The sequence below is a fragment of the Sceloporus occidentalis genome, unplaced genomic scaffold, assembly GCF_023333645.1.
Source record: "Sceloporus occidentalis isolate IW3139 unplaced genomic scaffold, rSceOcc1.0.p SCAF_10, whole genome shotgun sequence".
NCBI lineage: Eukaryota > Metazoa > Chordata > Lepidosauria > Squamata > Phrynosomatidae > Sceloporus > Sceloporus occidentalis.
The window spans coordinates 26,332,800-26,358,992 of NW_028316990.1; the positions used below are offsets into that span (position 1 = coordinate 26,332,800).

At 43.2% G+C, this 26,193-nt stretch overlaps 2 protein-coding genes across 4 annotated transcripts in view; both read left to right on the forward strand.

Moving 5' to 3' along the window:
* The first annotated feature begins 1,754 nt into the window (after positions 1–1,754).
* METTL22 (methyltransferase 22, Kin17 lysine) lies at positions 1,755–26,132 on the forward strand. 3 transcript variants are annotated; one of them, XM_089476954.1, is made up of 13 exons: positions 1,755–2,130; positions 3,905–3,954; positions 4,787–4,803; positions 12,269–12,423; positions 13,187–13,552; positions 14,641–14,681; positions 14,767–14,911; positions 15,094–15,165; positions 16,225–16,278; positions 20,666–20,746; positions 22,355–22,457; positions 24,428–24,596; positions 25,938–26,132. In XM_089476954.1, the coding sequence occupies exons 4-13, from the start codon at positions 12,318–12,320 to the stop codon at positions 25,986–25,988; spliced, it is 1,188 nt and encodes a 395-aa protein (XP_089333080.1). In that variant the 5' UTR covers positions 1,755–2,130; positions 3,905–3,954; positions 4,787–4,803; positions 12,269–12,317; the 3' UTR covers positions 25,989–26,132. The 3 variants fall into 3 exon arrangements, with proteins under 3 accessions (XP_089333080.1, XP_089333079.1, XP_089333081.1); XM_089476953.1 differs by lacking the exon at positions 4,787–4,803; XM_089476955.1 differs by lacking the exons at positions 1,755–2,130; positions 3,905–3,954; positions 4,787–4,803; positions 12,269–12,423; positions 13,187–13,552 and adding an exon at positions 14,012–14,241.
* Positions 26,010–26,193, forward strand: part of ABAT (4-aminobutyrate aminotransferase) — a 49,030-nt gene continuing 48,846 nt past the window's right edge. The window contains exon 1 of the mRNA XM_089476947.1: positions 26,010–26,090. The gene's annotated coding sequence lies outside the window, so the exon portion shown is untranslated. The remainder of the gene's footprint in view (positions 26,091–26,193) is intronic.

Here is a 26,193-nt window from a genome sequence, read left to right on the forward strand (position 1 = left end):
ACTGATGTCAGACTAACTGGACAATAATTGTTGGGATCCTCTTTTTTCCCCTTTTTGAAGATGGGGACAACGTTTGCCCTCCTCCAGTCTGCTGGGATCTCTCCTGTTCTCCAGGAGTTTTCAAATATGATTGCCAATGGCTCCGATATTACTTTTGCCAGTTCTTTTAATACCCTTGGATGGAATTCATCTGGTCCCGGAGACTTAAATTCATTTAGATTAACAAGGTGTTCCTCTACTATCTCTTTACTTATTCTGTGCTGAAATTCCCCTATTCTGTCCTCTGCTCCATTATCCTCAGGTTGAGCACCCTTTGCCTTTTCTGAGAAGACTGAGGCAAAGAAGGTGTTGAGTAATTCTGCCTTTTCTCTATCTCCTGTTAGCATTTTGCCATCTTCTCCACGCAGTGGCCCTACTGTTTCCTTCTTCTTCCTCTTGCTGCGGACATATCCAAAAAAGCCCTTTTTATTGTTCTTAACCTCTCTAGCAAGCCTGAGTAAATACAGCATCTTGATCCAACTCCGGCAAACCGGAATTATCCATGCAAGAGAGAAAGCAGCCATTTTGTGTCTATTATTATTATTATTTATATAGTGGGAAGGGAGCTGTTCATTTACTTATATATGTTTGTTTGTTTATATATATCAATGCTATGGAATGATGAAACAAATGTGTTCATTTATCTATATGTATTTATATATTTCATTTGCATTTGTGTGTGTGTGTGTGTGTGTGTGTGTATTATTTATATATTGTTTATTTATATATATCAGTGCTATGGAATGAAGCAAATGTGTTCATTTGTTTATCTATATATATTTATATATTTCATTTGTACGTGTATGTGTGTGTTTATATGTGTGTGTGTGTGTATATATACACATATGAATGTGTGTGTGTATATATATATATATATACATACATACATACATATATTTTGGGGGAATGTGTTCATTTGTTTATATTTATATCTATTTGTTGATCTATATGTATCAATGCTATGCAATGAAACAAATTTCTATATATATTTATATATTTTGTCTGTGTGTGTGTGTGTGTATATGTATATACATATGAATGTGTGTGTGTATATATATATATAAATACACACACATATATATTGGGGGATTGTGTTCATTTGTTTATATATCTATTTGTTGATCTATATGTATCAATGCTATGGAATGAAACAAATTTCTATATATATATGTATATATTTCGTCTGTGTGTGTGTATATATATATATATATAGGGATCCGTTCATTTGTTTATTTATATTTATATTTATTTATTTATTTATTTATATCAATGCTAAGGAAAGGAACAAATGTTTATGTATTTTTATATATTTCATTTGTATATGTGTATGTGTATGTATATATTTATGTATATGTATATATTTGTGTGCATACACACACACACACATATATATATAGGGGGGATCCGTTCATTTGTTTATATATTATGTTTGTTGATTTATATGTATCAATGCAATTGAATGAAACAAATGTATATATTTATATATTTCATTTCTCTCTCTCTCTCTCTCTCTCTGTGTGTATCTATATATATATATATATATATATATTGGGGATCTGTTAATTTGTTTATTTATATATATTTATTTTTAAGCTGCTCTGATAGCCTTTTTGGCTGAAGAGCGGGGTATAAATAAATTATTATTATTATTATTATTATTATTATTATTATAAATATATCAATGCTAAGGAATGAAACCAATGTGTTCATTTGTTTATTTATATATCTTTATATATTTCATTTGTACGTGTGTATATGTATATAATTATTTATATAATTCATATGTGTGTGTTAATCTAAATCTAAACCAGGCTTTGCCTTGAGGCTTAGGCCTCAGTACGTCGCCACGGCAACAGGTGGAACGCGGAAGTCGGTTTGCGCCGCCCTGATTGGCCAGTGAGTCAAGGGAGGGCGGGGCGCCACTGGCAACCGGTGGAATGCGGAAGTGGGTTTGCACCGCCCTGATTGGCCAGAGAGCCAAGGGAGGGCGGGGCGCCGCTGGCAAGCGACGGCCGAAGCCTAAAGAGGGCGGACACCGGAAGTCGGGGAAGGAAAATCCAAAATGGCGGCGCCAGCATCAGGCGCGGGAAGGTGAGGGTTGCTATTGCCTTCCTGCCTCCGTCTTAGAAAAAGCCTGAAAGGGACCCTCTCCCATCTTTTAGCATCATTTTCCAGCATCATGATCCAGTTTTAACTGCCCTGGCTCAGTACTAGGGGATTCTGGGAACTGTAGTTTATTGCATTCTGCAGATGGATAGCAATACTTGACGTTTGATGGTAGACATCAATTCTAGTTCTTGTTTTAGCAATAATTGTATTCTTATCTTTATACTGGTCAATGGCCAAAAGGAATTGTTGCTTGCTGGTTTAACTGTGGCACCAGAGCTCTGTTTGACGGAGAAGGCGAAATGTCTCCCAAAACTACAGTTCCCAGAATCCCCTAACATTGAGCCAGGAAAGTTAAAGCGGTCTCAAAGTGGATTATCTCTGGAGTGTGTGTTTTGGACCCCAGCGGGTTTCATGGCTGAGCTGGGAATCAAACCCTAGTCTCCAGAGTCATAGGTCCAAAATGCACTGCAGAAATAATCCAGTTTGGGACCGTTTTAGCTGCCCTGGCTCAGTACTAGGGCATTTGAGGAACTATAGTATTGTGAGACATTTAGCCTTCTCTGTGAGAGAGCTCTGATGCCACAACAAACTACAGTTCCCAGGATTCCCCGGCACTGAACCAGGGCAGTTCTCAAAATGGTCTTGAACTGGATTATCAGTCATGGAAACCCCCAGGTGACCTTGATCCAGTCACTCTTTCTCAGCCTCAGGGGAACACAATGACAAATCTGAATGAATGGCCCAGAAAACCCTAGGGATGGAGTTGGTATAAGTCAGAACCAACCTGAAGGCACATAACAGCATCTTTACAGACAACAGAATGATGTGAGAGCATAGCTAAAACCGTAAAATAGAGTAGTTGACTTTGCCAGAACATGTCACTGAAACAAACAAAAAGCACATGACAAATAACGCACGCCAGATCAATAAGAAGCCTTGGCAAAAGAAGTTGGTTTTGAGCCTGCCCAAAGGGATGCAATGCTGGCCTTGCGGGAAACATATTCCACGATGAGGCGCCACTTTTAAAATGGTTTTCTCTAGTAGTGATAGAAGTGTCCAGGTTTATTGGAGAAGAGTACTGTATATACCCACCTATAAGTTTAGAAATGTTAGTCAAAAAATGGACCCCAAAAACCCAGGGTCAATGTAAGTGATGTACCTTAACTCATATATATATATATATATATATATATATGGACCCATTCCCTGGTGAAAGACAAGGGACAAAAGACATAATCTGTCCTAGAAGCACCAGCCTTTAGGGTGAGCAAAAACAGTTATTCCTGCTGGAATTTGGCTCTGTTTTCCTTTGCTACATCCTTTACCTCCTTTGTTACATGCTCCTATGTTTTACCCTTGACTGATCCATGGGTCATATCGTATCATATCATTTTGCCCCCAAAACCTGCCCTTGACTTATACATGAGGTCAACTTATAGTCGAGTATATATGGTAATAAGAAAATGGCTTGTTGAGATGAGGAGAAAATGTATGCTGTTGTGGGTTAGGCTGACCCTGAAAGAATGAGTCGTGCACCTGGGAACTTGAAGGACAAATTTCAGTAGTACTCCTGAGTGTAGCAAAAGAGTTTTACATGTACTCTTGTCCATTGAGAGCTAAGAAACGTTAGTCGCAATTTGGAAATGAATGGCTGCCTTAATTCAGTCAAGCTAAAACCTGCTTCAAGACAAATCTCTTTTGATGAGCACTCACCTTTTCCCCCTTCTTCAGTAAATTGGTTTCATTTCAATTACAGATCCATTGAAAGCCTGCTTATGAATTAGGGCTAAACAGAAGAATCAAAAGGTAGGTGGAATAAATTTTTCCACAACGATTCCACTGGAAAACACAAAAGAAACATCTCATTTTTGTATAATGTGCAACAAAGAGATTTTAATTGTACATTTAGAAATGGGAACAGTATTCTGGACCATTCTGCTCTTCCTGTAATAAATTTAACAAGCAATTAGATCTTTGTGAAGTCGAAGGCTTTCATGACCGGCATCCATAGTTTTTTGTGGGTTTTTCAGGCTCTGTGGCAATGTTCTAGAAGAGTTTATTCCTGACGTTTCTCCAGCATCTGTGGCTGGCATCTTCAGAGAATATCCAGAGAATATATCCAGCTCTCTTCCATGCCAGCATTCTCTGAAGACGCCAGCCACAGATGCTGGTGAAACAGCCTGAAAAACCTACAAAAATCTACGATTAGATCTTTGCCCTCGTTTTTCAATCATTCGAACATAACCTTAGAACTGTCCGCTCAAAGTAAATCCCACTGAATTCCATGCGCTTCATTTCCAGGTAAGTATGTATAGGGTTAATGTGATTAAAATGTATTTTGTTCCAAAGTATTTTCCCAATTTCAAAGCAACTTTTATGCAGGATATCTTCCTTACTTTTATTATTGATAAACATGCTCCAAACGGATTGTGTTTATACAGCATATGTCCATTTCTTTAAGCGATATAATTAATAAAAGGAAATAGTTCAGAGTAGAAACAGTGAAGAGTGAATCACCTTTACAATATCTATATAAAAATTGTTAAGGAAAGGGTTCTGTTATATGACTTGGCCCAATACTGGGCAAAGTAGTTTTTGTTGTTTTAAGTTGAAGAGAAATGTTGCCAATTTCTTTCAGAATTACAAATACCTTATGTAAGTGGCAAAAAAGTTTCACATTTTCAACTGCATTTTTCTAAGGAAAAGGAAGAGGCCCCTCCCTCCTCAACTGTCATCTTGGCCTCAGAGGGAGCCATCAGGCAGACCCAGCAACATCAGGGACTGCCTGAAGGAAGAGGCCCCTCCCTCCTCAACTGTCATCTCGGCCTCAGAGGGAGCCATCAGGCAGACCCAGCAACATCAGGGACTGCCTGAAGGAAGAGGCCCCTCCCTCCTTTAACTGTCATCTTGGCCTGAGAGGGAGCGATCAGGCAGACCCAGCAACATTAGGGACAGCCTAAAGGAAGAGGCTCCTCCCTCTTTCAACTGCCATCTTGGCCTGAGAGGGAGCGACCAGGCAGACCCAGCAACATCAGGGACTGCCTGAAGGAAGAGGCTCATCCCTCTTGTAACTGTCATCTTGGCCTGAGAGGGAGCGATCAGGCAGACCAGCAACATCTTGGACTGCCTGAAGGAAGAGGCCCCTCCCTCCTCAACTGTCATCTTGGCCGCAGAGGGAGCCATCAGGCAGACCCAGCAACATCAGGGACTGCCTGAAGGAAGAGGCCCCTCCCTCCTCAACTGTCATCTCTGCCTCAGAGGGAGCCATCAGGCAGACCAGCAACATCTTGGACTGCCTGAAGGAAGAGGCCCCTCCCTCCTCAACTGTCATCTTGGCCTCAGAGGGAGCCATCAGGCAGACCAGCAACATCTTGGACTGGCTGAAGGAAGAGGCCCCTCCCTCCTCAACTGTCATCTCGGCCTCAGAGGGAGCTATCAGGCAGACCAGCAACATCTTGGACTGCCTGAAGGAAGAGGCCCCTCCCTCCTCAACTGTCATCTTGGCCTCAGAGGGAGCCATCAGGCAGACCCAGCAACATCAGGGACTGCCTGAAGGAAGAGGCCCCTCCCTCCTCAACTGTCATCTCGGCCTCAGAGGGAGCCATCAGGCAGACCAGCAACATCTTGGACTGCCTGAAAGAAGAGGCCCCTCCCTCCTCAACTGTCATCTTGGCCTCAGAGGGAGCGATCAGGCAGACCCAGCAACATCAGGGACTGCCTGAAGGAAGAGGCCCCTCCCTCCTCAACTGTCATCTCAGCCTCAGAGGGAGCGATCAGGCAGACCCAGCAACATCAGGGACTGCCTGAAGGAAGAGGCCCCTCCCTCCTCAACTGTCATCTCGGCCTCAGAGGGAGCCATCAGGCAGACCCAGCAACATCAGGGACTGCCTGAAGGAAGAGGCCCCTCCCTCCTCAACTGTCATCTCGGCCTCAGAGGGAGCCATCAGGCAGTCCAGCAACATCTTGGACTGCCTGAAGGAAGAGGCCCCTCCCTCCTCAACTGTCATCTCGGCCTCAGAGGGAGCCATCAGGCAGACCAGCAACATCTTGGACTGCCTGAAGGAAGAGGCCCCTCCCTCCTCAACTGTCATCTCGGCCTCATAGGGAGCCATCAGGCAGACCCAGCAACATCTTGGACTGCCTGAAGGAAGAGGCCCCTCCCTCCTCAACTGTCATCTTGGCCTCAGAGGGAGCGATCAGGCAGACCCAGCAACATCTTGGACTGCCTGAAGGAAGAGGCCCCTCCCTCCTCAACTGTCACCTCGGCCTCAGAGGGAGCCATCAGGCAGACCCAGCAACATCTTGGACTGCCTGAAGGAAGAGGCCCCTCCCTCCTCAACTGTCATCTTGGCCTCAGAGGGAGCCATCAGGCAGACCAGCAACATCTTGGACTGCCTGAAGGAAGAGGCCCCTCCCTCCTCAACTGTCATCTTGGCCTCAGAGGGAGCGATCAGGCAGACCCAGCAACATCTTGGACTGCCTGAAGGACGAGACTTCTCCCTCCTTTAACTGTATTTTATTGTATTACGATTTTACTGTACACCGCTATGATCATCGCGGAATAGCGGTCTATAAATAAAACATATTATTATTATTATTAAAATCCCTTCACCCACCAGTGTTTTGCTTGCTGCTAAGAAATATATCCTAACCCTTAATGCGTATGAAATAATGGCGTTTGAAAAGGAGTCTTACTAGTGAGTACCTTTTAGAACACGAAGACAATCAGATCCTTTTTCCCCAATGTTCTCCTTCTGTTCTTTAACAACAGACTGACACAGAAATTGAGCAGCTGATCCTTTTCCCACTAGTTTATCTCCTTGTCATTAAGATTACCTGCTTCTGTGCATCAGGCTGCTATCAAAGATAAGGGAACAAGGACATTTTTTTAAAAACTACAAAATCTAGCCACAGATCATTTCCAGAAGGCACATGTCCTTCTGCATACTGACACGGATTACAGTAACCGCACATGTTGCGCTACACCAGATACCAAGAATCAACCATATGTTAGTGGCTACAACAGAAAGAGTTCTGGGGAATCATAGAATCGTAGAGTTGGAAGAGACCACTAGGGCCATCCAGTCCAACCCCCTGCCATGCAGGAAATCCAAATCAAAGCATCCCTGACAGATGGCCATCCAGCCTCTGTTTAAAGACCTCCAAGGAAGGAGACTCTATCACCTTCCGAGGAAGTGCATTCCACTGCCTAACAGCCCTTACTGTCAGGAAGTTCCTCCTAATGTTCAGGTGGAATCTCTTTTCCTGTAGCTTGCATCCATTGTTCCGGGTCCTGTTCTCTGGAGCAGCAGAAAACAAGCTTGCTCCCTCCTCAATATGACATCCTTTCAAATATTTAAACAGGGCTATCATATCACCTCTTAACCTTCTTTTCTCCAGGCTAAACATCCCCAGCTCCCTAAGTCGTTCCTCATAGGGCATGGTTTCCAGACCCATCACCATTTTTGTCGCCCTCCTTTGGACACGCTCCAGTTTCTCAATGTCCTTTCTGAATTGTGGCGCCCAGAACTGGACACAATATTCTAGGTGGGGCCTGACCAAAGCAGAATACAGTGGCACTATTACTTCTCTTGATCTAGACACTATACTTCTATTGATGCAGCCTAAAATAGCATTGGCCTTTTTAGCTGCCGCATCACACTGTTCACTCATGTTCAACTTGTGGTCTACTTGGACTCCTAGATCCCTTTCACACGTAGTTTCATTCAGCCAGGTGTCACCCATCCTATATCTGTGCATTTTATTTTTCCGCCCTAAGTGCAATACCTTACATTTCTCTGTGTTGAATTTCATTTTGTTAGCTTTGGCCCAGCTTTCTAGTCTATTCAGGTCATTTTGAATCTTGATCCTGTCCTCTGGGGTATTAGCTATTCCCCCTAATTTGGTGTCATCTGCAAATTTGATAAGTATGCTCCCAATTCTGTCATCCAGGTCATTGATAAAGATGTTGAATAGCACTGGGCCCAGGACAGAGCCCTGTGGGACCCCACTGGTCACTTCTCTCCAGGATGAAAAGGAGCCATTGTTGAGCACCCTTTGGGTTCGGCCGGTCAACCAATTACAGATCCATTTAACAGTTCCTTTGTCTAGCCCACATTTTACAAGCTTGTTTGCAAGAATGTCATGGGAAACCTTGTCAAAGGCCTTACTGAAATCAAGATATACTATATCCACAGCATTCCCTTCATCTACCAAGCTGGTAATTTTATCAAAGAAAGAGATTAGATTTGTCTGGCATGACTTGTTTCTCTGAAACCCATGTTGACTTTTTGTGATTATGGCATTGCCTTCTAGATGTTCACAGACTCTCTGTTTAATGATCTGCTCCAGAATCTTTCCTAGAACTGATGTCAGACTAACTGGACGATAATTGTTGGGATCCTCTTTTTTCCCCTTTTTGAAGATGGGGACAACGTTTGCCCTCCTCCAGTCTGCTGGGATCTCTCCTGTTCTCCAGGAGTTTTCAAATATGATTGCCAATGGCTCCGATATTACTTTTGCCAGTTCTTTTAATACCCTTGGATGGAGTTCATCTGGTCCCGGAGACTTAAATTCATTTAGATTAACAAGGTGTTCCTCTACTATCTCTTTACTTATTCTATGCTGAAATTCCCCTATTCTGTCCTCTGCTCCATTATCCTCAGGTTGAGCACCCTTTGCCTTTTCTGAGAAGACTGAGGCAAAGAAGGTGTTGAGTAATTCTGCCTTTTCTCTATCTCCTGTTAGCATTTTGCCATCTTCTCCACGCAGTGGCCCTACCGTTTCCTTCTTCTTCCTCTTGCTGCGGACATATCCAAAAAAGCCCTTTTTATTGTTCTTAACCTCTTTAGCAAGCCTGAGTTCATTCTGCGCTTTAGCTTTTCTGACTTTACCCCTACACATGCCTGCTATTTCTTTGAATTCCTTTTTCATGATTTCCCCCTTTTTCCATTTCTTATACATGTTCCGTTTCAAACTTAGCTCAGTTGAAAGTTCCTGGTTTCTTGAGACACCTCCCGTTTTTCTTTCTCACTGGAACTGTTTGAAATTGTGCCTTCAGTATCTCCCTTTTGAGAAAGTCCCATCCGTCCTGAACTCCTTTATCTTTTAGTATTTCTGACCATGGAATCGCCCTCAATACTTCTCTAAGTTTACTGAAATCCGCTCTCCTAAAGTCTAGGATGCGTGTCTGACTCTGCCTGGCTTCTCCTCTCCATTGTATAAGAAGAAGAAACAAATGACAGTTGCTCCCAGCCAAGGTGGAGGCAGCATCAGTATCTCCAGAAAATACATTTCTGTTGGCTGTTGGCTACATCTCCACCTCTCTAGAGTGTTTTTTCAGTGTGTAAGAAAAAGCAGCCCAAAACTACCAGCAGAAAAACAGGTTGTAAAAATTAATGTGTAAGTCAGTACATATTCTGCAGCAGCATGAGACCAAGGTCTTAGAGCAGGGAAGGGGAATCATGCTGTTCTCCAGATAGAATCATAGAGTTGGAAGAGACTGCAACCCCTGCCATGCAGGAACTCTCAGTCAAAACATCCCTGACAGATGGCCATTCAGCCTCTAAGTTAAAGACTTGTAAGGAAGGAGAGCCCTTACTGTCAGGAGGTTCCTCCTAATGTTGAGGTGGAATCTATTTTCCTGCAGTTTGCATCCATGGTTCTGGGGCCTGTTCTCTGGAGCAGCAGAAAACAACCTTGCTCCCTCCTCAATATGACATCCCTTCAAGTACAGTGGAGCCTCGGGTTACGAAATTAATTCGTTCCGCGGCCGCTTTCGTAACCCGAACGGCTTTCGCAAGCCGAATCCCCATAGCCGCTAATGGGGAAAAGCCGCGATTTGGTGTAAAATCGCGCCGAAAAGCACCAAAAGTTTTTTCGGGACCCGAAAAAACTTTCGTAACCCGGATCAATAATTTCCTATGGGTTTTTTTCGGGTCCCGAAAAATTCGTAACCCGGGTATTTCGTATCCCGAGGTTCCACTGTATTTAAACAGGGCTATCATATCACCTCTTAACCTTCTCTTCTCCAGGCTAAATATCCCCAGTTCTCTAAGTCATTACTCATAGGGATTCATAGTTTACAGATCTGTCACCATTTTAGTCGCCCTCCTTTGAACACGCTCCAGTTTCTCAATATCTTTTTTGAATTGTGGTGCCCAGAACTGGACACAGTATTACAGAGGATGTTGGACTCCAACTCCCAGCAGCCCTTGTCCATGTGGCTGATGGTGAGGAATACTGAGAATTGCAGTGCAGCAACATACAACGGGCTGTACGTTGTCCATTCTTGTCTCACTACTGTATCTGACGAGAGACATTTAAAATTGTCCGTCTTTGTGTACTCAAAGAAACTATCAAACTCAGATTTCTTGTCCAGGGATTTAAAGGAAAAAAGGCAATTGATTTTCCACAGTGATGCTTATTAAAAAGCTGTGCGTTTTAACTATATGTAGATCAGATTTTCCCCATGCCATTACAGAATATATGTTGCTGTGTCACAAATGAAGAAGCCTCTCTCATAGTTGCATTCATTATTGCATGGGCAGAGGCTGTATGGATGTGGAGTTCATGTGAAAAGAAAAATCTGCTTTGCATTGCCAGGCACATTACATTTTATATGCATTCCTTGCAAGGTGATAGTCTGATAGAATATTTCATGTGTCTCTGTCCTGAGATTGCTCACCTGTGCTATATGTAGCATGTGTGTAATATATCTTGAAATGGTTGGCTGTGTTGGCTATGAAAACACCCTTTGTCACCAGCTGATCTTGTGGTGTGATAGAAATAAATATTCTAACATCTGAGAGGGAGGGGGGAAATGGTTCCATAATGTTGAAATGGAAAGGAAAGAGTATCTGGACAAAGTCAGAGGAAGCCTTTCATAGCAAGGATGAAGTGGATCATGAAGGCAGAGGGCTGGGAAGCTGCATCTAAGGAAGCTGTGTGTCTTAGGCGCATTACAGACCGCCCAGAAGGGGCAGTCTCACGTCGCTGCTGGTTGCTGCATCCGGGAACCGCAGCATCCAAACTGCGCGGTTCTCGGACGCAGCAAAGAAGAAGCACCAAAATGGAGCTGCTTCTTCCGCCCTGGATGAGATGCCGCGAGGCGCTACTCGCGCACTCACGGCATCACATCCGGTGCACGACGTGCGTATGCTATGCATCCAGCACGTAAAGATGGCGGTGCCCGTGTGTATAGGGCGCTGCCATCTTTACGCCCTCGTCACGTGCTAGGGGTGAGGCCGGTGTGGACGCTAGGTCCTCGGCCAACCCCTAGCACGTGACGGGGGCGCCGGAAGAGCCCGTCGGTAACGGGCCTTAATTTACAGAAAATGGTGTCTGCTTGAAGGGATGTCAGAGAATAGTTTTTTCCCCATGGCATCTTGAACTTTAAGGTCTGACCAGTCAAAGCCTGATTTAATAAAAATCATGCCAGAAGGGATTGACAGGGGAGCTTGAACAAGCAGCAACTGGATAGCAGACAGTTGGCACACCAGTCAATGAGTCACAGTCTCTTATTAGTAGAAAGGTGGAATGTAAGTTTAAACAGCTTTTCCTAATAGGGAGAGGTGTACTATATTTCAGTTTAAATTCTAGGAAGTAATTCTGAATGTGTACAATGCATGTCCTGGAAAAGGAAGATGTCTGGTCACCCTGGTCAGAGAGAACCTTTCATAAATAAATTCAATAAATAAATTGGGGTGTGTGGTTGTGTGTGTGTGTGTGTGTGTGTGATTAACTGCATCTGACCAGGATCCAAAAGAAACTTCTCAGAAGTGCTGTTTGTTTGCTTAGAAATCACCTATTTATAAAATAATACATACATAATGAACTTCATCCCCCTACCAATAAGAGGTTACACTCTTAGATTTCTACCTATTGTGCAGCTGATACAAGCACAGGAGTGTTGCCATTTCACAAGGTTAGCAGCAGTTTGTGGAAGAAGTAGAAAGGGTTCTGTTATGCCAAAGAGGCAAGTGGCAGAGGGTAGGCAGTGGCTGAGGAGATACAAGAGGAAAGGAAAGCCATCCTAGTTTGTTGGATTTTGCATAGAGAGATGAAGTGATTCCATCTTTGTAAAGTATTAATAGCAACATTTTGTGCCTTTTAATTGCAGATGCTTCCACCAAGAGTGCACCCTACTAGGTACAGGGGAGAGAGAGACTATGGATGACGTGATGTTTCAAAGTGATACTGTATTGTCTGATGTCCATCTGCACACACCAAGGAAAAGGCAGCTTATGATCAGATTGAATGCTGTTGGCCAGCCAGGTAATTTAACATGGAGTTAGGCAGTGTGAGTAGAACTTGCCAGGATCTTGTGTCACCTCTTGCATATGACATCAGTCCATCGTCACAAATGGTGATAACTTTCTGCTAGTCTCTGGCATATAATGTAGTAAAATGCAAATATCAGAACACAATTGAAATATAGAGTGTACACTGGATTGTGGAATAAAAAGAAAAATAGTGTCCATAACAGGACATTTTTTTTCTTAGTCAAGGCTCAAATCCTAATGGTGGCTGGTGTTATATGACTTTTGTTTAGTGCCACATGTGGATAATGTGTTTTGCACAGAGTGTACAAATGACAACATCACTTCCCAAAGGGCACATAATATGATAAAATTTGAAACTGAAGACTCAAGGGCCAAGTCTGTTTCTTGTGCAGAAGCAAGGGAAGGGGGTGAAGGAAGCAGATGTTCTAGCAGCATGGCAATGGCAACTCGCTTCTGAAGAAACTTGCCAAGAAACCCCCGTGATAGGTTTGCCATAGGGCTGCCATAAATTGAAAATGACTTGAAGGCACACAACAACAACAACCAAGAATAGGTACACTAAAATCAGTGGGAACTACATGAGCGATGACTTACAAGACTAATTCATTTCAATGGGGCTGCTCTAATTGGGTTAAAGTAGGACTTAGACCTCAGAAAGCGTTCATGTGTACTGTTGAGAAGTTTGAGGATTCGCAGTGACTGGTCTCACTGCAGGGTTTTTTGTTTTTTTTAAACCTCTAATTCTTCTCTTTCAGTATTTCTCTCACAGTTCAAACTCCTTTTGAATGAAAGCAACAGGAACTCTGAAAAGGGAGAGAGAAACCTTAAGGAAAAAACTCTCAGATGCCAGGACAGCAATGCAGAGGAAGAAAATGTGCAGGAGAGTACCAGTGATCCAAGTTCCCCAAGCAGCACTGAAAAGGAAAGAAGCTCTTTAAAAGGAATTGAAGCTTTATTGGATGAAGATGGGGATCTGGAGGTTGTCCGAAAGCCCTGTTTTTCTTATGCAGAAGATGAGAATCTTTCAAGGGACAAGGTGTGTCCCATCATTTTGACGAAAGGTGGAGTTGTCTTGGAAGAGCATGAGCAAGAAGACAGTTCCTGTGACATTATTAAAATAGGTCGGTAATGTAACACCCGGATATGGCATAACACAAAACTCATAGCTTGAGCTAGAGATATTTGTGAGCATAGAGGTGGAAACCTGACTATAGAGAGTTACTGCCACATGTCTTACCCCAGTCTAGTTATATGTGTAATAGCCTGTTGTGTTAGCTGGAACATGCATGACCCATTTACTTAGCACCATGCCATTGCTTGCTAGCCTTTCTGACGCTAAATTCCTACTTTCATTCTTTATCCATTGCAGCAGACCATATGATGAGGCATTGCTGTGCTCTGTTATTGGAGCACAAACTATTTCTCCTTCTGATGTGTAAGTCAGTCATGCATCTGTTTTCACAATCAAATCATTGTAACTGGGCAAGGGCTGAGCACAACCTGTTCTTGAGCATGTACCGATCAATGTACTGCCTCAGTCGCAGACTTTCCTGCCACATCTTGGTTAGCTTCTCCTGAGCTTCTGGTGAAGAATTTCCAGTCATTGGACTGAATGTGGACTTCCCGTCCTCTCAGTCTAGGTCACATCATTGCATTCACTCTGCTCTAGTGTATTCTGTCCCTCAACTACAAAGTGGATTGGGAGAACTTTGCACAAACTGAGAAAGGAGAATGGTGTTGTGTGCTGCTTGAAGTGTCGAACTGAGACTGAGGTGATCCAGATTCAAATCCAGGCTCAGCCTAAAGCTCAGTGAGTAACCTTGGGCCAAATCATTATGCTTAATTCACCTCATTCTGTTCCTGTAAAGATACAGTAGGAAATATGCTGCTTTAAAATGCTTGGAAGAAAGGTGGAATGCAAAGGCAATAAATATATGATCCTTTTCAAAAATGTTGAGGGGTATGTGTACTAAACAGAGCAAGTAAGTTACAGCAAGGCATTAAAACTAGATATACTTTTGACTCCAGCTCTGATCAACCCTAAGCCTTCATGGCCAGAGATTATGGGGCTAGTAGTCACCAGATTTCTTACCCTGGGTTTCAGTTCCTCTGCTTGGTTTTGCACAGAAGAAATATATAGTTAAGAAAAAATTAAGAAAAAAATTACTACTGTGGTGGAAATGCTTCACTAATTTGTTTACTGTTCCAGAGCACACCATGGCAACCCCATTAGAAGACGTTGGCAAACAGGTGGGTAGCTTTTTTGCCACCTTGTCTTATTATTCCCTGTCCTGTATAAAACATCCTATGGTATCTTTTGCCTCTGGTTTTGAAGGTCTGGCGTGGAGCCTTACTCCTTGGTGACTTCATCCTCTGCAACCAAGATTTGTTCAAAGATCACACCGTTCTGGAACTTGGGGGAGGCACTGGGATTGTCAGCATTATCATGGCTAAGGCTGCCAAGACCATTTATTGTACAGGTATCTATTTAGACTAATTATCTTTGATATGTGCTTTTAAAGATCTCAGCTGAGCTAACTCAAGCTGACATTTTAAACGCGGAGGACATTTTAGAGAAAAGTGCTTTCTTTTCTGTTTTGTTCTTACGTTTTCTTCATTCCTCCTCAATTATTGCTGTATTTGTTTCTCAAATATTTTAAAGATATTGGTGGAGATCTTCTGGACATGTGTGAACGAAATGTTGCATTAAACAAACGCTTCACTGAGCCAGCAGGTAAAGTTCTATTTGTGTTTATTAAAATTATTTTTGTAATGTACCATTAACATCCAAAATACTGCCTTGTTTGCTCCATGGAGTGGAGACCTTATATTGTGTCAGACTAGTACTAGCCCACTACTTGCAGCACTGACTGGCAGCATCTTTCTAGAGTTTCAGACAGGAGCAGAGATTCTGGGGATTTTACCTGGGACCATTTGCCTGCTAAACAAGTTCTCCAGCACTGAGCTATGTTCCGCTGTAAAGTCATATCCCAAAGCAGCTTCTGTTTTGAGCATTTCCTTCAGCCATTTCTCTGCTCTGACCCTCAGGCTGCAATCCTAAGCACACTGGGTAAGGAATAACCACCACTGAACTCAGCAGGGCCTACTTCTGAATAAATACATAGAGTTGCACTGCAAACCATTTCAGATGGTACCTGGTGAGGCAGCTCATCTGCTTTCTCCTTTTTTCTCCATTCACACATGCTCAGTGAACTGGAGGCAGTTGCTGTTTATTTTGCTTGTGTAGGCAGGCATACACAGAAAGGGTACAATTGGGTAGAGCAGAATCTCATTCTTTTCAGCTCATGCATTTCATTGTTTACTGCAAACACACTCGTGCAAACTGACACAGAAAGTGTGCTTCTCCAGCTTTACTTTATCATCCTGTCAGTACTGATACTGCTAAAAAACCCTTCCAGCTAGACACAGGACAAGAAGGAAAACAGAGCCTGAGGCCCTTGTGAATGAAAAGGGATGAATGGGGGACAGGGCAGCCATGGGTTGAAGGAATTACTGTGCGGTCAGTATCGCTAAAGCCACTTCCATCCCATTGTTCTCATGGTTTAAAAACAGCATGCAGTAATGTCCTGAAAGTTTGTTCTGTCTTTGTATTGGATTCTTGGAGGAATTTCCTTGCCTGTCTGCCATCCTTTTTTTTTTAACACTCATAACAAATGTTTTAAAACTGGGTTTAGTCTGGGATGTAGTGCTAATTTACAGTATTTCTTTATCTGTTGCCTGGCCTTGAAATAATGTTTTCCACTTATTCATTTATCATCTTACTGATTTACAGAAAGTAAAGTAACGGTCAGAGTACTGGACTGGTTGCAAAATGATTTCTGTACAGGTAAGTATCAGCTGCTTAACAGATGAATTTGACAGGTTTTCTCTCCAACTTACTAAGCTACTGCTTTCATTTTATATCCAAGTTACAATTTAAGCCTTGTCTAATATGTGAATTTGTTATGGAACTTAGCTCTGAGTGTGGGAAAAGTACAGTGGTACCCCGGGATACGAATGCGCCGCCTTACGAAATTTCCGGGTTACGAAAAAAATCCATTCAATTAAATAGTTCCGGGTTACGAAGGTTATTCCGGGTTACGAAGAAAATTTTTGGTGCTTTTCGGCGCGATTTCGCACGAAATCGCGGCTTTCGCTATTAGCGCCTATGGGCTTTTCGGCTAGCGAAAGTTTCCGGGTTACGAAAGCGGCGGCGGAACGAATTAATTTCGTAACCCGGGGTACCACTGTATATAAATGAGAAAGGATATTATTTCTCATTTTCCACATCATATTGAGTTATAGATAATGAAATAGAGATCATAGACTCATACAGTTGGAAGAGACCCCAAGGGCTATCCCAGGGGTCGGCAAACTACGGCCCGCGGGCCACATCTGGCCTGCCAAGGCCTTGGGACCGCCCCTGCCTGGTCCTGCTGCCGCCCCCGCTGCAGCTGGGTTGACCGCGCTGTATGGCCTGGGGCGGAGGGGGCGGAAAGGGAGGCCGTGTGCCGCCCTCCCCCGCCCTCTCAGCGCAGCCCCGTGCTTCCTCCTCCTCCTCCTCCCCCCCGTGGAGGAGGAAGAAGAGGCGGCGCTTGGGCCGCTCTGAGGGCAGAGAAGAGCAGGGCGCTGGGGCCTGGGGCGGAGAGGGGAAAGGGCAGGCCGCACACGGCCTCCCCTTTCCCCTCCCCGCCCTCAGAGCGTGGCCCCGCCTCTTCTGCCGCCTCCACCCCGCCCCCAGGGAGGAGGAGAAGAAGGAAGGGAGGGAGGGAGGAGGAGGAGGAGGAGGGAAAAGGAAGAAGAGGGGGAACAGGAGAAGGAGGAGGAGGTGAGTGGCCAAAGAGGCCTCAAGGGTTTTTTTTGGGGGGGGTGCTTTTAATGCTAACAAGTCTCCCTTGTTTTGATGATGATGATGATGATGATGATGATGATGATGATGATGATGATGATATGAGTCAGCTTGAGAGGCATTCACGCACTGTTTCAGAAGCCGAGAGAGTGTGACTTTCCAAAGTGCCTTTTCTGTGTGTTTTTGGTTCTGAGGCATGGCCAGTGTAAATTGCTGTGATTTTTACAAACTCATGCACAGTGAAGAAAAACCAAAGTCCCTTGACCAAGTACACACTTCTGAGAAGTATAGTTGGTGCAAGAAACCTGAAACAGCAAATCCACTTCTTGTGAAACCACCTGGACATGTTCAATATATGCATAGCCATGTTAAACCATGTTCAGTGTGAAACCCAAAGAGTTTGGTTCTGCAATAAGCCTCTGATTAAATATGCAAGAGATTGCCATGTTAAGTAAAGCCATGTGAAATGCCCAAATGTGCTTAGTGTGTGTTTTGAAATTGTGTGTGTGTATGGGGGGGGGGGGGTGTTTGGCCAGAAAGGGAAGTCCATTTCTGCCATCTTTATAGGAATTATACCCAAATGTCCTCCATTTTGATCATGCCTAAGAAACATGCATTTATATTAACATTTTTTAAAAATCATCAAATTTTTCGCATGTCCTCCATTTTTAAAAAATGTGTCCTACATTTGAAAATGTTGTCCTATATTATTTAATTATTTAATTATTCCCCCCCCCTCCCCCCGGTTGTCTGGGGGACACCAACCTGGCCCCCGGCTCAAAAAGGTTGCCTACCCCTGGGCTATCCAATCCAGCTCCCTGCCATATAGGAATACACAATCAAAGCACACCTGGCAGATAGCTGTCCAGCCTCTGTTTAAAATCCTCCAAAGAATGAGATTCCAGAGACAGCACATTCCACTGTTGAACAGCTCTTCCCATCAGGACGAATCTTTACATGAAATTTTTGGTGGGGATTTTTCAAGTCTGAAGATTAATCTTGTTATTTAGTGCCATCAACATACCTGACACTTGAGAAGCACCTTTAATTGAGGCTGAGAGTGGGATGAATCATTGTTCTCTGCCTATAATTTTGAAATGTCGACAATGTGTGAGAACAGAAGGAGAGGAGAGGCATGTAAAGCAGATTAATGCAAACAAATATAACTGGGAATAAGCCAACGCTAAAGTGGCTGAAAGTAAACTGGGATCTATTGGGTTATTTGCAACAGAGTCTTCAACTCAAAGTTTTGAAGTTTAATAAACTCTTAGGAGCTCTGACATAGATTTGTATATGAAGGCCATCCCAGTATATAGCTGCAGCATTCAGTAAATACCAGGCTCTGCCATCTGAGATACCAGTTCTCATCCAGCCCCAGTTTATAGATGCCCTATGAGGAACGACTGAGGGAGCTGGGGATGTTTAGCCTGGGGAACAGGAGGTTAAGAGGTGATATGATAGCCCTGTTTAAATATTTGAAGGGGTGTCATATTGAGGAGGGAGCAAGCTTGTTTTCTCCTGCTCCAGAGAACAGGACCTGGAACAATAGATGCAAGCTCCAGGAAAAGAGATTCCAGCTGAACATTAGAAGGAACTTCCTGAGAGTAAGGGCTGTTCGACAGTGGAACAAACTCTCTCGGAGTGTGGTGGAGTCTGTCTTTGGAGGTCTTTAAGCAGAGGCTGGATGGCCATCTGTCAGGAATGCTTTGATTTGGATTTCCTGCATGGCAGAATGGGGTTGGACTCGGTGGCCCTTGTGGTCTCTTCCAACTCTATGATTCTAAGGTTCTGTTGAATCTGAGGTCTTCTGTAATTCTGAAGTCTGCTTGTTAAGGCAGAAGTTTCACATAATAGACGACTTATTGCTGCATATCAAACGCAGTACATGCCATGTGAAAATACTCAAAAATATGGATTTGGAAAAGTTCAGACTCTCTCCATTGGCCAGACCTTGTGCATTAAAGGCAAAATTGTAAAATAAGCATCAGCTGCCCTTTTGGAACAATAGGGAAGATTGGGACCCAGCTGCCATTTTGCTTCCCTCAGAACTGTTTCTTCTTTTGATGCTTTGATTGGGAGTTCTTGCATGGCAGGGGGTTGGACTGGATGGTCCTTGTGGTCTCTTCCAACTCTATGATTCTATGATTGTTGGCAAGTTTTCTATCTGCCTGCAGCAAAGACAGCAGTGCCCACCCCATCGGAACCAGGGTTGCCACTACAGGACCATCTCATATCCTGAGGTTTCCACGTCAAAACTGGAGAGCTAGGGATGGCTCCTGGTGAAGTCATTAAGCCTTTTGCATTAAGTACCAACCATGGTTGCTCACTGCTTGTTATTCAAACATGTACACACAATAGAGGTGGTGGTGGTCATATTTTCCTGTTTGGAACTTAAGATAAAAATCTTAGTAAAGGGTGGATTATTCCTTCTCATTTAGGGAGACAGGATAAGGATAATTTAGGTGGGATACAAACCGCCAAATAGTACGTCATCAATACGTACTAGGGTTAGGAAGGGGCGGTGCTTCCGCACCCCCCTAACCCTAATACGTATTGAATACGTACAAGATGGCGGCGCCCTGTTCATACGGGCGCAGCCATCTTGACGTATCGGACGCTGAGCGTCCGTACGCGTCGCGTCCTTTGTGACGTAGCGAGTGCGCCACGTCACAAACGCGACTCCAAAAGAAGCTCCATTTTGGAGCTTCTTTTTTGCTCTGCGCGGGAGCCGCGCGGTTTGGCTGCTGCAGCTCCTGCGCAGAGCAAACGGCAGCGGCGGGGGAGCGCCGCAAAGCGGCGGTTTGTATCCCGCCTTTATCTAGTTTATTTGCTTCTAGCCAAAAGGTGGATGCAGAACAGTGTGAAGAGTAAGCTCTAGGTTACACAAGGACTAGGAGAAAAGGAAGAAGTTAACCTAGTAAATACACAGACCTCCTTGAAGAGTCTGTGCAAATTGCAGCAACCTGCTGGAGATTTGCATACAGCTTTTTCGTCTTGCCTGGAGTTGAGCCCACCAAAACTGGAGAATTTGCACCCTTGTCTCCTACCTGGAGATGACCTCTGAAAACTGGAGACTCAGGGTCAGGCCCTGATATCTAGCAACCCTAATGAGAAAGGGCTAGAGCCAACTGCTATGTCCCAGAACTGTCTCTTTCACCATTATTTCTTTCAACCGTAACACACAGTTATTTACATACAAAGTGTTGCTATCTGAGCTTGTTTTCCTCTTCCCTTTTTTATTTTGTATCTTGTCTTTTATCTTTTAGAATTGTGGGTAGGACCTGCATATTTTTTTAAAAAACAAAAACAAAATAATCTTAGTGCAGCATTTGGAAGCAATTAGGTTGCTTTATTAATAAATGCATTTATTTTTATTTTGTTGTAGACCCTGATAATGCCTACAGCTGGTCTGAAAAAGAGATTGCTGAACTGCACAATCTCACCACTGTGATAGTAGCAGCTGATGGTAAGATACCACTGGACAGCTTACAGAAGAATGAAGGATTGGGTAGCCTTTGTTAAAGCCCGTTCTCTCTGTGTGTGATTCAATATTCTGAGTAGCCTGTCCAAGCCATTGTTTCAAGAATTCAATGAATTATCTTGTGGTCCTGAAAGTGTAATGAGAAAATTCATTCAAAACATGCCGCCTATTCTAAAAGATGAAAATTAGCTATCACTGGAGAACAATTACAGATGTGGTTGTTGAAGTGAAACTATGGCGGGTTATAGACCGCCGCTTGGAGGCGGTCTGCCGCCGCCGCCGCTTGCTCCGTGCGGGAGCTGTAGCAGCCACACCGCGCGGTTCCCGCGCAGAGCAAAAAAGGAGCTCCAAAATGGAGCTCCTTCTTGCGGTGCCTCTATGACGTTGCGAGGCGCCGCTGGCGCATTCGCGACGTCATAGGTGCCACGACACGTTCGGACGCTATGCGTCCAATACGTAAAGATGGCGCTGGCCGTGTGGAACGGCCGGCGCCATATTGTACGGACAGAGTCCGTATTAGACCCAGGGGCGTCTAGAAGAGACGCCCCTTTTTTAAAATGGGACGTCCTGCGGACGTCCCAAGTGCCGGTGTGTAACCGGCCAAAGGAGCCTTTCTCTGGGTTTAACATGATGGCTGGAAAGCTTCATTGCTATCACAGCCAGGAAGAATCATGTAGTGAGAAACACAATGCATTTTTCCTTTACAAACCCCCTTAAAATAAACAAGAGTTATGGAAGAGGCTGTTCTTTCCATGTACAATATATAAGTGAAGATCTATCCTCTGTAACAGCATACCTTCAGCATTTCACAGATGAATATCAGGACATATGTGGCCAAACAACATCAGAATGTGGTCAAGGTGGCAAAAATTATTTAGAGAGAAAGGTCAAGCTAAGAGAGGCTGCATTAGTTTGCTTTTGCCAGAGCCTACTAGGGAGAGAAAGATCCCACACCTTGCTGTTCTCCCCCCCCCTCCGTTAAGTTAATTCAGTGCAAACTACTTTTGCATTTTGAACACATTTTGCAGCAGTTGAAGTAAGCTGAGGACAAACAGGCAAAATGGGAGGAGAAAGAAAGTGGGACATTTTAAAAGCAACTGAAAAAGTGGGATGGCAGAGGATTAATTGGGGCTGTCCCTAGGGTATGTAACAAGCCTCCAGTGAATTTTGCAATGTTTCAAAAGCTGAGAATATTTACAGATAGAAGTCAGTTTCATTGGGCAAAAAAAAATAATAAAGTTTGAGCTGTTCAGTGCAAACCAGCATGTGAAATAAAACTTCCCCACCAACTTCACAGTTTCAAACTCCCGTTCTTTTAAAAACTTTTCTGACAACTGCAAAGAAAGACTATTCTGTTGCTTTAGCTGCAAGAAATTGAGATATAGTTGACTGAGGGCTTGCCCAAGGTAACAAAGGCATAGATTGAAGTCCACAAAGGTTTGTATTAAAATTAATCAGTCTTAAAGGTGCTGCTAGATTCCTTCCCTCCCTCTTTTTCTTCTTATCCAAAAGTCTTGTTAAAAATCATTAAGGCAGAAGGAAACAATTATGTGCAGGCTCAAAATCATCCACTTTCTTTTCTTCTTATTGCAGTGTTCTATGATGATGATCTAACAGATGCCTTTTTTAAAATGCTTTATCGAATCACTAGCGACTTGAAACACCCTTGCAGCGTCTACTTGTCAATAGAGAAAAGGTGAATGATGCCTTTTGTTCTTTAGTGGAAAATACACAGAAATATGGTTCGTTCGTTTTGAATGTGGTGAATGTAGGAATTCTTTATAGTTCATGAGTGGATAGGAGGTTTTGATTCTCAAAAAGTTTCTGGAATATTTTTCAAGGACGCAGATTACAATATTAATGAAAGAAAACCATTCTAAGGAGAATGCAGTAAATAATAATGCTCACCAATTAATGTTTAGTGAGTCTTATAGATCATGACACATCTGAAAGGCTCCAGGATACTGAAGTTCTGTTGAAAACCACTCAGAATGCACAGAGAAATGAGAATGCACATAACTATGCATCTTCTTAAGGCTTACCTTTGGAAATTTTCCCTTGACCCATCAGAAGAGACAGTTGTATAGTGACGAGTAGCACTTTGTAGGCGAACACTTCTCCTGTTCTAATAGATTGATCTCAAGCACTTTGATTCAAGAGTAAGCCCTGTTGAGTTTGATGGCTCTTCGTTCTCAGGGAATTGTTTAAGCCTGGGGACAAAGAAGAGCTGTAGCACACTGGTATCGGGTAGGCTTTGCAGTGTACTGTTGTCTCCCTTTCATGTCAGTAAGGTCAAGGGTAGCAGGAAGGAAATGTCTTTGAATTGTTTTTTCCCCACTGATTTCTGAGGTAGAGTACCATTGAGATCAATATTCATGAGAGAATCCCATTCTGAGGAGGATGCAGTAAATGGTCACGTTCACCAGTTAACATTTGGGGATTGTCATTAACGTTTGGTCATGAAGTGAACAAAGGGGGGTTAGTTCACAAAAGATTGAGGCTGTGTGTGCATTACAGCAATAATCCAGGTTGACACCACTTTTAACTACCATGGCTCAATGCAATGGGATTCTGGAATTTGTAATTCATTGTGGCACCAACGCTATGGAGTTCTGAAATTGTTTGTTGTGGCACCACAGCTCTGTCAGAGAAGGCTAAATATCTCACAAAACTACAGTTCCATAGCATTGAGCCATGATACTTAAAGTGGTATCAATCTAGATCGTTTCTACAGTGTGGATTCAGCCTTACAAATAAAGCCTTCTCTAAATAGTGGCAGTACCTTCCCAGGACAGCTTACAGCCAAAACGGCCATGCTCCAGAGCCAAGAGGAAGCACCAGCTATGTTTTTGCTCCATGAGAGGGCTGCTTTCACTCTGTTGCAGAAGCCATTTTGGAACCGAAAAGGCTGTGCTACTTTGTGTTGTCTTTTCAGCAATGGGTTTCCCCCCATATTTCACAGTGGGGGACTCCCCAAAACAGTGTATTTGGTTTCTCATAACACTTTGAAGAATGGTTTCAACTAAAGAAAATTGCAAAGGAGGTTGGGAAAAGTGACTGGTTATTGGGGATCCCAGAGGCTACACTAGACTACCTGCTCTAGGTTTCATGCAGCCTATAGGCAACGTGATTCTCAACCCTGGCCCACAGATTGTTCTACCACTGGCATCACTGCTCCTAAACACCAGATGACTTGTTAAGTCTTCTTTAAAATGGTCATCATCTTATAGGCCAGCTTGTACTATCAAGATGATGTTTGCTATCATCTTGGGAAGTGCCTTAGGTCTTAATAATAGAGCTAGAAGGCACTCCAAAGATATCATCTATTTCAACTCCCAACAAATGTAAGGCTCCACAGCTGAAGCACTCCTGAGAGGTGGCTGTTGAGTCTCTGTTTAAAAAACCTGAAAACAAAGACAATTCAGTACCTACGAAGGTAGTCTGTTCTACTGTCAAACAGCTTTTACTGTCAGGACATTTTTTTCCTAATACTTGGGCAGAATCTCCATTCTTGTAATCTGAATTAACTGTTTGGGCCTTGCCCTTTTGAATGGCAGAAAACAAGCACACTCTATTTTCCATAGTCTATTTGTTGTTGTTGTTTTAAGTTAAAAATAAGTATTATAAAATGTTTCAAGATGTTTCCAACTGATCTCCTTTCACCAGGCTTAACTTCACCTTAAGACACATGGATGTTGTGTGTGAAGCATACAGTCACTTCCGAAGTGCCTTGAACGACCTGCAGAAAATCAGAGATGGCAAAATGAGATACACCATTGAGCCAGTTCAGCTCTCCTTTCCACAATGTATTGTTTATGAGCGAGTAGAGCAGTTGGTGGGTACCGCTTTCTGACAAACTAAATAACAACAGACAAAACCTCTGAGTAGTTCTCAATTTAATCATCGCAGAGAGACAAAATCGAAGAATTGATATTGCCTTGTAATTCTCCGCTTGGCTGAATTCAGCCACAGTAAATGGTGCACATCGTTTTTAACTCCACAGGCCGCTAATTTCCTATTCGTATAAGTGGGGAATGGAGGCTGAGGGTGAAAACTGGCATTGGAGTTCAAGATGGGGACACACTGAAGGGAGATGCCAAGACTACTGGAAGATCTCTGCATGACTTGAAGTAGATTGGCAAGGATTTCTGACTCCCAATTGTTTAATGATAGTCATTGAAGATATAGCAAATTTAGTAGAAAAGGACTAATAAGCCAAAAAGAGTCTAATTCACTTATATCTGCAAAGTGGTGGAAAGTTAACTGTTACGTTTATGTTTAATTGCCGTTGAAGTTAAAATCCTTACTAGTTCCCTTTTGTTATTTTTGTGGTAGTGGTAGTGGTGTACCTTCAAATAATTATGGCGACCCTGGCAAACCTACTATGGGATTTTCTTGGCATGATTTGTTCAGAAGAGGTTTGCCATTGCTTTCCCCTGAGGCTGAGAGAGTGTGACTTGCTCAAAGTCACCCAACGGGTTTCATGGCCAAGTAGGAAATTGAACCCAGGTCTCCAGAATCGTAGTCCAACACTCAAACCATTTTACCATGCTGGCTGTCTAGTTTCTTTCTGTGCTAGAAGGAAACGGCTACATCAATTTTTGCAAACCTCATTTCTCATTCACCCCACCAAAAATTCCTCTCTCTCTCTCTCTCTCTCTCCCCTTTTTCTCTGAATCCTTCCCCATGTGGATCTCACAAAAAGTCCCAAGAGTAAGAGCTTCAGAATTCAGTTTCCAGGGACAGATGAGGAGTCTCTATGCCATATGCAGCATAGAACATAGGAGCACTGCCTCTTTCAAAACTGCCATTACTAATAGGTTTTTGTGGGTTTTTCGGGTTGTGTGGCGATATTCTAGAAAAGTTTATTCCTGATGTTTCACCAGCATCTGTGGCTGGCATGGAAGAGAATGCTGGCATGGAAGAGAGTTGGATATATACATAGTACTGTGTGACCCTGGGTAGGAAGGAGTGATTTCCATGTTCCATGTCTTTGAACAATAATAATAATAACAATCACACCAATAACATTGCTTTGGTCATTACTATAATATAATGCAGTCCTAAATTGTAGTTATCAAGGAGGGAGATCCCCTCTTTTAAAAAATAGTGCGTTCTGATGAAAAGTCTTCTCCTAACATTAGTCATCTTTGATTACTTTCTCTTTGCTTAACAGGAATTATGGAAAATTACTGCTGACAAGACCTCTGAAAGAAGCACCCAGTGAGAGACCGGAAGAGGAAATGCTGACTTTTGCATAGAAACATCTCCCTATCAACTTCTGTCCAAAATAAACATCTGAAAGGAAGGGGAAGGAAATTATTCTCTGGTGTGTGTTTTAAAAAGCAGATTAAAGATATACGTTGCAACAGTTGCGCCTTCAGCGTGATTTGTGAGCAACATCAGCCACTAAATGCTTTGATTTGTGTTCC